Genomic DNA, 16,041 nt, shown 5'->3' with positions numbered 1-16,041 from the left:
GGATTTCTGGAGCTTAGCCCTGCCGGATGCCTGGCACCTCGACCTGAGATGAGGTCAGGGTAACAGAGACCCCAGCAACATGCTGCCCCTCCCCCTCTACCATATGAGCCCTCCGGTCTGACTGCCTCTGTCCTCTAACCTATCGACAGGCTGGCCCGACCCCTCTGGTGCACTGCCTGTCTGTCTGTGTCTGTCTGTCTGTCTGTCTGTCTGTCTGAGTGCGTGCTGACAGAACCAACTTAGGGGGGGCTGCAAGAGCATGGTGCAAATTCAAACACCCTGACGACCTCCTGGCCTCCCAATCTCCCCTCTTCCCTTTTTTCTGCCTCCCTTTCTGCAGCTAAAATGTCCTCCTTTCAATTAAAAATGGAATCTTCCTCCTCCAATCCCAAATGTTGCTTTTAAATCTTCTCCGCCTTCCTCAATCCCCCCTCCCCAGTTCACAATCTCCCTACTCTCCAGTGATTGTGTTAACTACTTTGTCTTAACGATAGATTACATGTGCACTTCATTTGCCCTCTCTTCTGTTGTCAGTGGCTGTCCTATAGCCACCTCTCCATCTCTCACTTCCTTACTACACTCTCTTCCAAGGAGGTGCTATTCCTGGTCACTGCTCACACCGCCTGACCGCCTGCCAGCCTGCCAGCCTGCCAGCCTGACCGCCTGCCCTCTTGACCCTATCCCCTGGCACCTTCTCCAAGTCCATTTTTCCCGGCCTCTTTCCTCTCATCTCCAAAAACTATTGCCTGTGTGGTTAAAAATAGAAGCCAAAATAAAATTCAACATTTCAACCCTGTGACGGGGTTTTGGACCCTGAGGACACAGAAACCACCTGGCCTTGATGTGGTTTGCTTCATTAATCTTCCGATTAAGATGGATAAACCGCCTGCCTGCCGTGGCCACGCCAGCTCTCAAAAATACAACAGATCTCCTGAGCTTAGCTCTGGCGGATGCCTGGCCCCCCCCCTGACCGAAGATGAGTCAGGGTAATAGAGATCCCAGCAACAAGCATCCCCCCCCCCCATACATGGATCCTGTGGTGTGGACTGCCCTCTGGTGCCTTGGTTGTCTGACTGAACCCCCTTACGGGCTTTTAAAGAGCATGGTGCAAATTCAAACACCCTGACGCAGTCTCTCCTCTACTCTCTTCCTGCCTCCCTACACTGCTAGAGCAGCCGCCCCCTCCTCTGTAATCATTCCGCTGGAGCTCTCCGCCCTCCAAGAACTCGGACCGTCAGGCTCTGCGCATCCTACCTCACGGATCACCGTTAAAGGGTAACCTGGAAAGAGTCTGTGTCTGATCCTTGGAGTCTGACAACTGGGTTCCTCAGGGATCTGTTCTGCTCTTTCTTCCTCTTCTCACTGTACACCAAGTCACTCGGTTCTTTCCTTGTGGATTTTCGTACCATAGCTATGCAGAGGACACAAAACTGATTCTTTATTTCTTATGATCTTAAACCCAAGTAGCGGCACAAAGCTCTGTTTAACCATCTCTCAGTGGAGGTCGACACACCACCTGAAGGTAATCTGGACAGGCTCTTCCTTAAAGGAACGCATCTCTTATCCATGACCTCTCCATCCATCAATATTAACAACTGTTTAGTGCCGGCTACGGCAAGAGACCTGGGTCTGACACTGGATGACACCCGTTGCCTCCCACATCGTTGCGACTTGCCACTCCTGCAGATCCATGCTGTAAAACATTGATTGATTGATTGATTATTTTAATGACCACACAGCCATAGGCACAGCCAGCTCATTGGTACAGGTTCCAACATTACATTTAAATGTAGACATATAACATAGATATACATACAGACAGACAGACACAATAGACAATACATAAGGGACATGCTTAATCCTCAACGTTCTGAGTTCAGAATGTTAACTGCAATGGATATGAAACAGTTTTTGAAGCGCGTTGTTTTGAAGGCAGCTGTCCTGTACGCCTCCCAGAGGGCAATAGCTGGAAGGCAAAGTGTGCAGGGTGAGTGGGATCAGAGATGATCTTGCGGGCTCTGCGTAGTGTCCGTTTGCAGTAGAGTGATACAAGGGATGGTAGGGTTGAGCCAGAGTTAATTTTGGATGCTCTGTTAATGATGCGCTGTAATTTCTTCGGGGAGAGTCCGTCGCGACTGCCTAACCAGACTGTGATGGATGAGGTGAGAAGGCTTTCGACGATGGCTGCATAGAAGCGGAGCAGGAGATGGGACCTCACTCTGAACTTCTTGAGCTGACTGAGATGAAAAAAAGTCTTTGCTGGGCTTTTTTTTATAGATGTGGTCTGCGTTTATATTCCATTTGAGGTTGTTGCTGATGTGGGTGCCAAGGAGTTTGAATGTGTCAGTGATGGAGATGGATTCGCCTTTAATGAGCACAGGAGTCTTGGGGGGGATGGCTGGCATCTTGGGTCGACGTTGAGTTCTTTTGGTTTTTGTTGAGTTGAGTAAGAGATCATGGTCGGTGCACCAGGCCACTGCTTGGTTGATCTGTGCACGGTAGATCAACGTGCACGGGTATGTGACATGCCACCACAGAGCTGTGGTGGCATGTCACCTGGTTTGTGTAAAGGGAGAATAGATAGGGTGAGAGCACACAGCCTTGGGGTGTGCCTGTATTGAGGGACAGAGGGGGATCTTCAGGAGGATACGTCCGTTCCCTACCCAGGCCACACAGTTTCTGGTCCGGACTTTTGGCCCGACTACTGCAACTCACTTCTAGCTGGTCTGCCTGCATGTGCCATTCATCATGTGCAGCCCAATGCAGCAGACCGGCTGGCCTTTAACCTTACCCAAGGTGTCCCACAGTTCACGACTCGCCACCCTGCACTGGCAACCTGTGGCTGCTTAGATCAGGTCACTGGCACTTGCCTCCCATGCTGTGATTCGCTCCGGCCATGTACATCCAGGACATGGTCAAACCATACACCCCGGCCCATCTGCTTCTCCCTCCCTACGGGTTGACACCAGCAGCAACTGACACTCAACTAAACATTGATTGCTTGCTGTCCTGGCTCCACAATGGTGTAACGAGTTCCCCACTGAGATCTGTGAGGCTGAAAACCCTACCCATCTTCCAACGCAAGCTTAAAACTCACGTGTTAAGACCACCACATCGTGGCCCATATCTCAATTTTGTTTCTTAATGTAGCCCTTAAATGTACTGCGATGTAATACCTGATAATACAGAATCTAAACTAAAATAAAACCAGAATCATTTGGTAGTGAGTATGATTTCGGCTTTTAATCCTGCACACAAGTGCACAGACAGATGCACGCACGCACACACCCACACGTATGTAAATAAAGGTGAAAATCAAGATTAACAGGAGGTTGGAGTGTTACATATGGCTATGGTGTTACAGTAGGCTATCGTCCTACAGTAGGGATATGGTGTTACAATAGAAGCTGTACAGTAGGCTCGGATCCGACAGCAGAGGTTCTTCAGTAGTGCTATGGATCTACAGTGGGCTAGAGTGTTACACATGGTCCTTCAGTAGGGCTATGGCGTTCCTACAGTAGAGGTGTAGAGGCCAGGGTCCACCGGTAGGCTATGGTTTCCAGCCTCGGTACAGCTTGATGTTGAGGCTGGGCAGGTCGTACAGCAGCTCCATGCTGAAGCGCTGCTGGAAGCGTTCTACAAAGCGGTTCTCTATGTCCATGCGGAAGCGCATGGCCCACAGGACCTGCGTCCCCGGCTGGCAGAGGTGCTCAAGGGTTTCCAGGAGCTCCTGGAGGAAGGGGTGGTGGTAGACCACGTCGGCCGCCAGCACGTAGTCGTAGTGGTGGGTCGATCGAGGGAACCGCTCCTCCAACTGCTGGCCCCAGGACAGCTCCGTCACCTCGAGTAGGAGAGATAATCGGACGTTTAGAGGTGGTTCGTGTATTTGTTTACGGTACGGTAGATAATGTTTCTGGTAGGTGTGGATAATAGAGCTGTTAAAGTGTCAAAGCGTTTTATTTGTCATTTGCAAAGTACAACACAGGGTTATTCTGAACAGGGAAATTCCTTATGCCCAGCAACAAATATGTTGAAGACATTTTCAAGAAGACATCAAATTTAGTATAATAAAAGAAAATCTAAATCTAAAAATAGTTGATAAATATATATAAAATACATATAAATAAAAATAAAAACATGACATATATAAGGTGGAGCTGTGCAGATGGTTATGTACATTAAAATGTAGGGAATATACATTGAATGTAAAAGTGACCAGAGCTTGTGTAGCAGTGTTAGTGTGTTCAATATGATCAACAGGATTAGGGTTGCAGGTGGAGAAGCCTGATTGCCTGGGGGAAGAAGTGTCAGTCTGGAAGTCTGTGTCCGAGTGCTCCGGTGAAGTCTACCCGGCCAACAGCAGCAATGCGAAGCAGATAACAGTCCGTAGCATGCGTGGCTTAAGCCTGTTAGGATTTCCCGTGGTTTTCCTAAGGCGAGGCCTTGCCCAGAGGGGAGAAGGCACCCGGTGACGTGCTCCTCTGTCTTCACCACCCCCGGGAGGGCTTGGATCAGCAGCATGGCAGCTGCCGTACCAGGCAGTAATGCAGCCAGAGAGGCTGCTCTCTATGGAGCATCTGTAAAAGTCAGTGAGGATTATAACATCATATATATAATAATACTTATTATATATAATAATATATCTGTCAGATGATGACGTGATCATCTCTGAAGATATATGTTAGAAATGCATTATATATATTATAGAGATACATTAGATAATATATCTGTCAGAGATGATGTGATCATCTCTGACGATATGTGTTAGAGATGCATTATATATTAGAGATACAGTAGATAATATATCTGTTAGAGATGGATTATATAATTTATGGAGGTACAAAAGTTATATCAATTAGAGATATTGTTGATAATATATCTAGATATGGCTCATATAAAATACAGTAAATCGTACATATGTTGAAGATACAGTCGATAATAGTTCGGTTTGAAATGGATAATAGTTATTTTGAAGGCTTTTAGAGATTACAGTAGATAATATATCTGTTGAATGTACATTAGATAGATAACGGTTGGAATTACAGCAGATCATATATCTGTTAGATAGATAATAAATATTAGAGAAACAGTAGAAGAGATACAGGAAATACTATATATATATTAGAGCTACAGCAGATAATACATCTGTCAGAGATACAGTACTTCATATACATATATATACTGTATATATATATATATGAGATACAGTGGATAATAAATCGATCACATGTGCAGTATATTATATATATGTTTGGGATACAGTAGATCATTTATCTGTAAGAGATACAGTACATAATATATCTGTTAGAGATAGATATATTAGAGATACAGTACATAATATATATTTTGGAGATTCAGGAGATAATATATCCTTGGGAGATACAGTAAATAGTATATGTTAGGGTCACAGTACATAATATAAATGTTAGTGATACAAATATATATCTATAAGAGATACCGTAGAATCTGATAATATACTTTATAGAGAAACAGTACATAATATATATGTTAGAGATAGATCATATGTATCTATTATCAATACAGTAGATAATATATCCTTAAGAGATAGATAATATAGATATTTGAGATACAGTAGATAATATATCCGTTATAGATAATATATCGATTTGAGATACAGGAGCTAATAATGTATATTAGAGATAAAGCAAATAATGTGGAAGAGATTGAGTAGTCGATAATATGTGTTAGAGATATAATAAATCTTTTACAGGTATATAATATATATATGTTTGCGATACAGGCGATATTATATAAGATACAGTAGACTACTTATCTTTTAGAGATGCAGTATATCATATGTTAGAGATACAGTGGATAATATACGTGTTAGAAAGTTAATAATACAAGAGAGATGGGTCATAAATATGTCGGAGGTAGATCCTTTATCCTAGGGAAGAGGATTCGGTCCCTAGTGTGACTGACCACTGGTGTGTATCTGCAGTGGTCCTTAGTGTTGCGCTGGACATTGTAGGTGAGGTTTGCCAAAATCTCGGGGAGGTCAGTGGAGGTGACCTTGGCCCCTAAGAGAAGAGGTCAGGGGTTATTATTGTATATTATATTATATATTTCTATAAAATATACATTCAAGGACATCATACAATGTAGGTTAACATAATATAATATATACCTAGCAGACTGGAGACGATGGAGGCCAAGCCAGTTCCTGCTCCTAGCTCCATCACGTTTTTATCCGCCATGTTGTACTTGTCAAGGTTGTTCTCCAGGAAGTGACACAATACAATCGCCTGATGACAGGAAGGGAGGACAATGGGTTCAGACACAACCGTCCAGATGTAACTAGTTCCAGATATAAATTGGTCCAGATGTAACTTGGTCAAGATGTAACAAGGTGTAGAGGTAACTTGGTCCAGATGTTACTAGGCATGGACGTAACTAGGTCAAGACGTAACTGGGTCCAGATGTAACTAGGTAATGACCTTACTAGGTCCAGATGTAACTAGGTATCGACCTTACTCGGTCAAAATGTAACTAGGTATTGATGTTACTCCGTCCAGATGTAACTAGGTATTGATGTTACTCGGTCCAGATGTAACTAGGTATTGACGTTACTGGGTCTAGATGTAACTAGGTATTGACGTTAATAGGTCAAGAGGTAACTAGGTCAAGATGCAACTTGGCATTGACGTTACTTGGTCTAGTTGTAACTAAGTATTGACGTTACTCGGCCCAGTTGTAACTAGGTATCGACCAGTTAATACCTAGTTACAACTGGTATGGTCCAGTTCTCCTACCGAGGGCCAGAGCACAGCTCCATACAGTTCGGTGGATTCCTTGATGCGGATCTGCTTGCCAGCGAAGGAGAATCCCTCCCAGACCTGGTTCAAGATGAGGGAGGGCTGAGAGCGGTGGGCCATGATGGAGGCAGCCAGCTCTGCATCAGCTGCTACGGCTATACCATCAGCTCCTCCATCACCTCCCCCTGTGACAACACTACCGTCAGCTACATCCTCAGCTACACCCTCAGGAAACTCCATCAGGTACACCCTCAGGTACTCCATCAGCTACACCAGTAACAGCAGCAACAACACAATAATCAGCCGCACCCTCAGATACTCATTCAGGTACTCAATCAGATACACCAGCCACAGCCCATCCACCAGCTACACCCTAAAGTATACCAACAAGTACTCCATCAAGTACACCTGTTACAACACAACCATCAATAATTAGTCACCTATGAGTTAGGGTTAAGTTTGTGCGTGTCTTTTTTCACACACACGCACACGCACACGCACACGCACACGCACACACACACACACACACACACACACATGCATGTTCACACAAAAGCTACGTGTATTTTTTGCTAGATGGCTAGTTGGCTAAAGGACTAGTGAACTAGAGGGCTAATTGAATAGGTAGATAGCTAGCTGGCTTTCTAGTAAGCTTGAGGGCTTTCTGTGTGTATTTATTTGTTTGACACATAAACCCCTGCCCCTGTGACTTAATAAATCAGGAATTAAAAGTTACTCTCTAGTAAATAATACCAGTATTGGCAGCGGGCTAGGGTACTCACCCTGTGTGTCTAGGGCTGAGCAGCTCTCCATGTTGAAGTGAAGCCAGACCCACCAGGACGCTGCTTATAGCTGTACGCTAAAAGATATTTACAGCCATGTCCCACAGCAACAGCTGTCAGCGATCTCCCTTGACCTCACATTCCTCACGGTGTTTGTGTCATGTTGATTATTAAAAGATATAAATGAGTTGCAAAATTGGCCAAAATAAGACAAATAAATGTATGCAAAGCATTGAAATCATTATCAATTATTTAGAGAACAAAACTTGATAATGCAAAATGTATTCAACTTTTTTTATTCAATCCAAAAATATGTCATTACAAATACAGACATAACAGAAAAACATGATCTGGCTACCTCTGTATAGTGGTAGTTAATGGCTAACATGGTAGATGAATAGTTAGCTCAGGGGCTAGTAAGCTAAGGAGCTAGGTAGCGCCAGCTTGCTCGAATATCCTTGATTAACTTCCAACAACAACAACTCTGGAGGGTTCACTTTATAGCCTCCCCCTCCTTCCCCCTGCCCTCCCCCTCCTACCCCCCCGGCCCCTCCCACCCCTGCTCCGCCCCCCCCTGCTGCCCTCAAACACCGACTTGGCCGTTACCATGGTGACATCCCGCCCCCCGTCACTGCTGTTGTCAGAACCGCTGCTCTCCTCCCCCCGCTCCTCCCCCCGCAGGAGAGAGGAGCGGGCCGGCTCCTCCGCCCCCGTGGGAGGCGTGGGGGGGACCTCCTCCTCCCTCCTCTTCCTCGGAGAACTGAGAGGAGCTCCTTCTCCCCTAACCTCTGCCCCCAGGAAGCCACCTCCTCCCCCTTCCCCTCCCCCTCCCCCTCCCCCTACGGACACCTCCTTCCTCCCCTCCGCTGGCTTGGCCTGTTTGCATTTGGAAGGCGAGAGGGACTCCTCCGTCTGCTCCTCCCGCTCCTTCCTCTTCATGCAGGTGACCGCCCTGCGGAGCCTAGTGCTGCGCACCTCCTTCTGCTCCTGCTGCTCCTGGCGGAAGAAGGAGTCGATTCGCGGCTGGCTCTGGGAGAGAGGGAGCGAGGGAGACACATTCACTACATTTATACACTTACACCTATATAGATTTTACCACCAGGTTTCTAAAGTTAACATCAAGTGACATCAGAGGCACGAGACAGGAGGGGGCGTGGCTACCGTATGACCGGAGGGGGGCGTGGCTATTCCATGACAGGCGGGGGTATGGCTACTGTGTGACGGGGGGGCGTGGCTACAGTATGACCAGAGGGGGGCGTGGCTATTCTATGACAGGCGGGGGCATGGCTACTGTATGACGGGGGGGGCGTGGCTACAGTATGACCGGAGGGGGGCGTGGCTATTCTATGACAGGCACAGGGCATGGCTACTGTATGACGGGGGGCGTGGCTACAGTATGACAGAAGGGGGAGTGTCTACCTGCTGGCTGTTCAGCTGTTTGATGACTGGCTGTAGAGCCTCGTCTGTCTTCTTATTGGTCCAGCCAAACCGACTCTGGCAGAATCTGTCCTACCGTTAAAGATGCATCGTGCTCGATTTGGCGAGATGTGAAATGAATCCTCAACAAAATAGTGGGCTGCATATTATTAGAAGGTGGTGGTGTCCCATAATACAGTGGTATTATGGTATGGGCTGGAGCTTAATGCTAACTAACGTAGTATCTCTGCCACACAACACAGACAGTGTTGTGTGGCAGTCTGACATGAAGTCAAAACTTTTATCCCGCACATTCAGTTGATAATTGTAGTTAATTTTGAATGTTTTAAGGCAATATTCTTATCAGTTGACACACATTTAAAGACATAACAAGAGCATACAACGTAAACCAGCTGTCACACACTTCCACCAATAATTCCACTCATGAAGGATACTCTTTGATCTGCTCCAGGTGAGGGCGTCCCCAGCTGAAGGCGCTCTCTGATTGGTCGACGGTGGGGTGCAGGTAGGCCTGTGCTATGAGCGGATTGGGGAAGCCGGCCGTCAGCTGGAGGGAGCGCAGCTTCTTCTTCACCTTGGAGTCCCGCGGGTCCGACGCCTTCCTCTGCTTGGCCGCCGACCACCATGTGCTGCCGAAGACACGTTACAGGGAGTAGAGTTAAGTAACTATTCAGGTTAGGGTTAGATGATGACAGATAATGTCCCCGTGGTGCGTTAATGGACCCAAGATGATGGGGAGATGGGTTCTAGGTGAGAAGATCCTAAAGTTATCCATGAAGGTTTGGTCGAACCCACCTGAGCTGAGTGAGGGGCTCCAGATTGGGTCCAGGGAACTCGTTCAGGATCTCCATGCCGGTGACGTAGCCCACCCCCGGGACGCCGTCGGTGTAGTCGCTGCCCAGAAGGTACGCCATGTTGATCAGCTTGCTGCGGTCCAGACCTGGAAACACAAATAATGATAACATAAAGGATTGGTCATGTTGCTCACTTATGTTGGTTGGTTCTACTAACCTAGTTTGTCAACTAACCTAGTTAGTAGTACTAACCTAGCTTGCTATGCAGGTCAGTGCATTTGTAGTCAGTACAAGCCTAGTTAGTAATACTAACCTAGCTGGTTATGCCGTTCAGTTAATTTGTAGTTCGTACTAACCTAGATAGTAGTAGTAACCTGGCAGGCTATGCAGGTCAGTGTACTGGTAGTTAGTACAAACCTAGTTAGTAGTAGTAACCCAGATGGTTGTGCAGGTCAGTGTACTGGTAGTGAGCGCTAACCTAGTTAGCAGTACTAACCTAGCTGGTTGTGCAGGTCAGTGTACTGGTAGTGAGTACTAACCTAGCTGGTTGTGCAGGTCAGTGTACTGGTAGTGAGTACTAACCTAGCTGGTTGTACAGGTCAGTGTACTGGTAGTTAGCAGTACTAACCCAGCTGGTTGTGCAGGTCAGTGTACTGGTAGTTAGCAGTACTAACCTAGCTGGTTGTGCAGGTCAGTGTACTGGTAGTGAGTACTAACCTAGCTGGTTGTGCAGGTCAGTGTACTGGTAGTGAGTACTAACCTAGCTGGTTGTGCAGGTCAGTGTACTGGTAGTTAGCGGTACTAACCCAGCTGGTTGTGCAGGTCAGTGTACTGGTAGTGCTCTATGTATTTGCTCTGGCTGAAGAAGTTCCTGTAGACGTGTCTCCCTCCAAACAGCCAGACGTCTGAGTCGTCTGTGATGGTCCCGTGGGTCAGCTCCCGGCGGTCCAGACACGCACACTGGGCCTCCGCCTCCGACGGCGCCACCATGTACGGCACGCCAAACATACGCAGCAGCTCCTGTTACCATGACAACCCCCATGAGGATTCAGGACTTGCCCCGACTCTGACCACTTTCAAACAAGACTGAAGACTTTTATGTTTGCTTTAGCATTCTGCTAAATCTTAAATACATTAAACTTTTTTTTTTTTACTTACTTACTATTTTCTTTTCCATATCTATTTTATTACTTCAATTTAGTGTATGTTTGCTTTAACTTTCTGCTAAATTTTAAACTTATCCATCTTATTTTATGATTTCATTAAATTGTTTACAGTAAGATGATTCTATTTGAAGTACTTTGAAGTGCATGAAAGCGCTGTATAAATAAATTCGGACTGCCTTGCCAGGCTGGTCAGACATCGTATCTGTGATGTTCAAAGCAGACCTGTGTGTGTGTGTGTGTGTGTGTGTGTGTGTGTGTGTGTGTGTGTGTGTGTGTGTGTGTGTGTGTGTGTGTGTGTGTGTGTGTGTGTGTGTGTGTGTGTGTGTGTGTGTGTGTGTGTGTGTGTGTGTGTGTGTGTGTGTGTGTCTCTCTGTGTGTACCTTGCCTGTCTGTACTTGTGGGGGGGGGGGGGTGTGTGGTTGTGTTTGCGTACCTCAGGGGGAATCTGTGTGTGTGTGTGGGTGTGTGTGTGCGTGTGTGTGTGATGTCGCCCCTGACCTGGCTCTCCAGGCACATCTGTCCGCTGACGCTGGCCGCCGTCCTCTCCTGCTTGTCCTTCTGCTGTCTCAGGCTGGCCTGCTCCTCCTCCAGACAGCTCTCTAGCGCCTCCAGCTCGGCCTGCCGGACAACATCGTTGCGGCATACTTCATCAACATAACAGTGTCTGTACAGACTACATAGTTGTGTCCGTACACGCAGCTATGTAGACGACCAAATCAAAGCGTCACATCGGGCTACGGCCACTACGTGGTGTTCAGGATGCCCAGATCAACGGGTCAAGTACGCTGTGTATTGGACCAGCCAGGACCAGTGTACTGCCATTGGTCCACTAGATTATGAGGATGAAGGATTGTCTCTCCTCTCACCACTACTCAAACTTGGTATGACTGAAGTTCGAGAGCCTCTCAACTTGTATTTCGTTAACCGGGATCTACAACATCTTGGTTACCATGGATACCATCCTTACCATGTCAACACCATCCCACGCCTTGGTAACCTCCTCCTCCTCCTCCTCGTCCGTCTGCGGTACCGCCTCCTTCCGTACCTCGTCCTTCTGCTCTACCTCCTCCTTCTGCTCTACCTCCTCCTTCTGCTGTACCTCCTCCTTCTGCTCTACCTCCTCCTTCTGCTCTACCTCCTCCTTCTGGTCCTCATCATTCTGGGTACCTGGACGTGCCGAATAGGCCGGAGGCGTTTCCCCTAGTTCTGTGACATCATCATCCTCTTCCTGTTTCGGCTCCTCCTCATCAGAGACCTGGATGAAGCTATCTGGTGAAGATACAATATGATGAACACTCTGCATTAATCTAATAACATAGTGAACCCTCAACAGTACTCTAATAACATAGTGAACACTCTACAGTACTCTAATAACATAGTGAACACTCAACAGTACTCTAATAACATAGTGAACACTCTACAGTACTCTAATAACAAAGTGAACACTCAACAGTACTGACTACATAGTGAACACTATGCAAGTTAACGTACCTTCTGAATCGCTCCCATCATCCATCACACCTTCATCCTCCTCCTCCTCCTCCTCCTCCACCAACACAAGATCTCCCTCCTCCCCCTCCTCGTTTATCTTGATGGGTTCTGGAACCTTCTCTCCCGGCTTCGACCGGTCCGACATCTCCCCTACTGTCCTCCTCCCTCCTAGTTTGTTCTCCTCCCTGGGCACCTCCTCTCTAATCACCTCCTCCTCTTCTGAACTGCTGTCCAGCCAACCACCTGATAGGACAACCCCACGGCCTTTCTGATTGGTTGGAATAGTCATACCGGGCCGGCTATTCGCTGTTGCGCTGCTGTCGAGCTGTGGGGGTGAAGCAGTGGGGAGCTTTGGTGGTGGGGGTGGTGTTGGCGGGTGGAGCTGTACTGGTGGCGGTGTTAGGGTGGGGAGCTGGGGTGGTGATGGAGTGGGGAGCTGCAGCGGTGGTGGTGTTGGTGGTAGGGTGGGGAGTGGACCTGCCTCCTCCCCTTCCTCAGCCAGGGCTTGTTGGATGGCCAGAGCTGTGCGTGGGGAGACGCTCCTACTCCTCCTCCTCCTCCTCCCTAACTGCTCCTGCTCCTCCTCTGAGCCGCTCTCCATGGCCGCCTGGATGGCCTGCAGGGTGCGAGGGGAGGGGGGGAGGTGGTTGGGTGTGGGGGCCGAAGAGGAAGATGAGGCTTGCTTCTCTTCCTCCTCCTCTTCCTCCTCCTCCTCCTCGCAGACGGTGCTCCACAGCGGCTGGGGTCGGCCCGCCCGGGGCCTCCGGGCCCCTGACAGCGGGCCCCCCGACCAGGGGAGGGCTGCAGGCTGGTTATCAGGGACCTTCGCCTTCTTCTTCTGGCCACCTGGAGCCCAGAGGACACACAGGGTCAAAAGCAGGGTCTGGTCTGGGCTAGCTTGGGTTAGGGTCTGGTCTGGGCTAGTCTGTCTGGGTTAGGGCCTAGTGTGGTCGGAGTCTGTGCACCTAATGAGGATGTCGAACGGCAGAGTCAGTAGTGGGCGGAGTCTGTTACATTAAATGATGATGTGCTGGGCAGAGTCAGTATTGCGTGGTGTAGTCTGTATATTTAATGAGGATGTAGTGGGCGGAGTCTGTAGTGGGCGGATTCTGTACATTTAATGAGGATGTAGTGGGCGGAGTCAGTAGTGGGCGGAGTCTGTACCTTTAATGAGGATGTAGTGGGCGGAGTCCATAGTGGGCGGAGTCTGTACCTTTAATGAGGATGTAGTGGGTGGAGTCCTCAGAGAGCAGTCTGCGTGTCTCTATGGTTTGGTTCTGGTTGGAAGGGTCCTGGTCTCTGTATTGCTGTGGCCCCGCCCCTGCGCTGTTCTGGTTCATCTCTCGCTCCACCTCCACCAGACGGTGGTTCAGATGCTTCCTCTGCAGGAGGCCTTCCAGCTGGTACTGAGAGAAGTCTCTAGAACACTGGAAACACCGTATCACACACCATGTTAAACACCATGTAGCACATCATGTGACGTGCCCCGTCACACACCATGTTGCTTTCCGTGTGACATACCACACTGTGTGTGTGTGTGTGTGTGTGTGTGTGTGTGTGTGTGTGTGTGTGTGTGTGTGTGTGTGTGTGTGTGTGTGTGTGTGTGTGTTTGTACCTCAGGGGGGGGCTGGTACATGGTTCTGCGTCTCTTGCTAAACTCCTTCATGTCTTTGAGGATCTGGTGTCTGACCTCCAGAGGAAGATCGCTGAACTCTTCACCGTTTATATCGACTGAGTTAGGATCACCGTGCATCTCTCCCTAACACGTGCACACAAACACATCGCACACCACAGTTAAGATAGATTTGATACATGTGATGGTTAAGGTTAAGGGTTAGGGTTAAGGATAAGGGTGTCAAGGGTTGACCTGTTACAGGTGATGGTTAAGGTTCAGGGTTAAGGGCAGACCTGATACATGTGATGGCTGTCCGTTTTATGATCTCCAGATCTCTCTTCATCTTCTGCTGCTTCTTCTTCTTCTTCTCCAGAGCTGCAGAGACAAGAGGCCCACGTTAACTTATATGACTTACACACAAACACACACAAACACACACGCGCATTGATTTATACACACACACCTGTTCTCCTTATCCACAACTGGTAGAGCGGGCAGAATGTAGATGTCCTCCTCATCTTTCCTCACATTTGACAGACTCAGGACTGGCTCTTCACTAGAGAGAAAGAGACGCCCATACAGTGAGATAGATATACAGTGAGCGAGAAAGAGACAAAAAGGGAGACAGAGATACAGAGAGACAGACACAGACAGACAGAGAGAGAGCGAGAGATAGACCTTTGTTCTCCTAGAACAGCCTGAATGGCTCTGCGTTTGAGGAACGTCTTGAGGAGTTTCTCGTTGGTCTGTTTAGACTCTCTGGTCAGCTCCTCCCTCCTCTGTCGCCTCACAGCCTAGGACGATAGAAAATAACAAACACACACACCCAGTACAAAGCCTAGAACGTTAGGACACCACAACACACCTGTACACTCTCGGTCACATCACACAAACCTTGTACACAGGACATTCGATTTACATGCTGCGATAGCTATATGCTGTAGCTTCGTTCTGTACGTCGTAGCTACATGCTACCACCAGACGTACCAGAGTCTGCCTCTTGAGCAGGGGAGCGTCCCCGTCGAACACAAACACGGGCCGGACGCGGAAGTAGAGCAGCTTGCAGACCCGGTGGAACAGAGTGAGGAGGTGAGCGTTCTGAACACTGCTCCCATCTCGAGCTCGCACGCCCTTCACAGCCTGGTTCAGCCAGATACTGATGTCTGGACCACTGGTTAAGGTTATAAGTTAAACACATACACACACACACACACACACAACTCACTACTTAAAGACCTCTCTGTACTGTCCCTGTTTTATACTGTAATGCTGTTCTAATGAGTTACTATTGCACTACTAAAAGACACCGCTAATGTACCTGATTACTGTATTTACTGTAATGCTATATTAATAGTTGACTATTGCACTAGTTTCGAACTGCAAAATATAACAATCTATCATCAGTCTATCATTTTTATTATATAAAGATTGTACACACACACACACACACACACACACACACACACACACACACACACACACACACACACACACACACACACACACACACACACACACACACACACACACACACACACACACACACACACACACACACACACACACACACACACACACACACACACACACACACACACACACACACACACACACACACACACACACACAAAGAGGATACCAACAGCCAGGATCTTTCCCTCCAGACTCTCCGGGTTGATTGGTCTTCCTGAACTCTCCAGTAACTTCCACAGTCCGTGGACTCCCATGATCTACCTGTAAATGTTATATGCAATAATCTCCTTTATTTGGGCTCTTATTAAAAAACTGTAAATTCTAGAAATATATAATATCTATTTATAGAATTGAACACACAACCAACAGAGAACGTTCAGCGGTGCAGCTAGATGTTGGACCGCAGTGTTTACAATATTTTCGTTCCGTGCGTGTTGTGAGGTCGGGGACATTTTACGGTTACACTGCCGACAGCCCCGTGTTCTCAGATCAGAGGACCAACCTCCT

The 16,041-nt window shown here is 47.8% G+C and overlaps 2 protein-coding genes across 6 annotated transcripts; both read right to left on the bottom strand.

Annotated features, from left to right (window-relative positions):
* Positions 1-3,216: 3,216 nt before the first annotated feature.
* Positions 3,217-7,671, bottom strand: mettl21e (methyltransferase like 21e). Of its 2 annotated transcripts, XM_060071454.1 has the most exons (5): positions 7,559-7,671; positions 6,774-6,961; positions 6,149-6,266; positions 5,944-6,041; positions 3,217-3,841 (listed from the first exon to the last, which is right to left on the bottom strand). In XM_060071454.1, the coding sequence occupies exons 1-5, from the start codon at positions 7,587-7,589 to the stop codon at positions 3,551-3,553; spliced, it is 726 nt and encodes a 241-aa protein (XP_059927437.1). In that variant the 5' UTR covers positions 7,590-7,671; the 3' UTR covers positions 3,217-3,550. The 2 variants fall into 2 exon arrangements, with proteins under 2 accessions (XP_059927437.1, XP_059927436.1); XM_060071453.1 differs by lacking the exon at positions 7,559-7,671 and having other exon boundaries at positions 6,774-7,043.
* Positions 7,672-7,838: 167 nt separating this feature from the next.
* ercc5 (excision repair cross-complementation group 5) lies at positions 7,839-16,034 on the bottom strand. 4 transcript variants are annotated; one of them, XM_060070513.1, is made up of 17 exons: positions 15,895-16,034; positions 15,701-15,795; positions 15,049-15,224; positions 14,740-14,855; positions 14,525-14,617; positions 14,355-14,436; positions 14,062-14,205; positions 13,660-13,873; positions 12,447-13,292; positions 12,073-12,224; positions 11,923-12,036; positions 11,454-11,573; positions 10,596-10,809; positions 9,791-9,935; positions 9,430-9,624; positions 8,978-9,062; positions 7,839-8,587 (listed from the first exon to the last, which is right to left on the bottom strand). In XM_060070513.1, the coding sequence occupies exons 2-17, from the start codon at positions 15,786-15,788 to the stop codon at positions 8,057-8,059; spliced, it is 3,315 nt and encodes a 1,104-aa protein (XP_059926496.1). In that variant the 5' UTR covers positions 15,789-15,795; positions 15,895-16,034; the 3' UTR covers positions 7,839-8,056. The 4 variants fall into 4 exon arrangements, with proteins under 4 accessions (XP_059926496.1, XP_059926494.1, XP_059926495.1 ...); XM_060070511.1 differs by having other exon boundaries at positions 11,923-12,224; XM_060070512.1 differs by having other exon boundaries at positions 11,923-12,224; positions 15,902-15,930.
* Positions 16,035-16,041: the final 7 nt, after the last annotated feature.

The sequence above is a fragment of the Gadus macrocephalus genome, chromosome 14 (assembly GCF_031168955.1).
Source record: "Gadus macrocephalus chromosome 14, ASM3116895v1".
Taxonomy (NCBI): Eukaryota; Metazoa; Chordata; class Actinopteri; order Gadiformes; family Gadidae; genus Gadus; species Gadus macrocephalus.
This window is presented reverse-complemented; position numbering and strand designations above follow the sequence as displayed.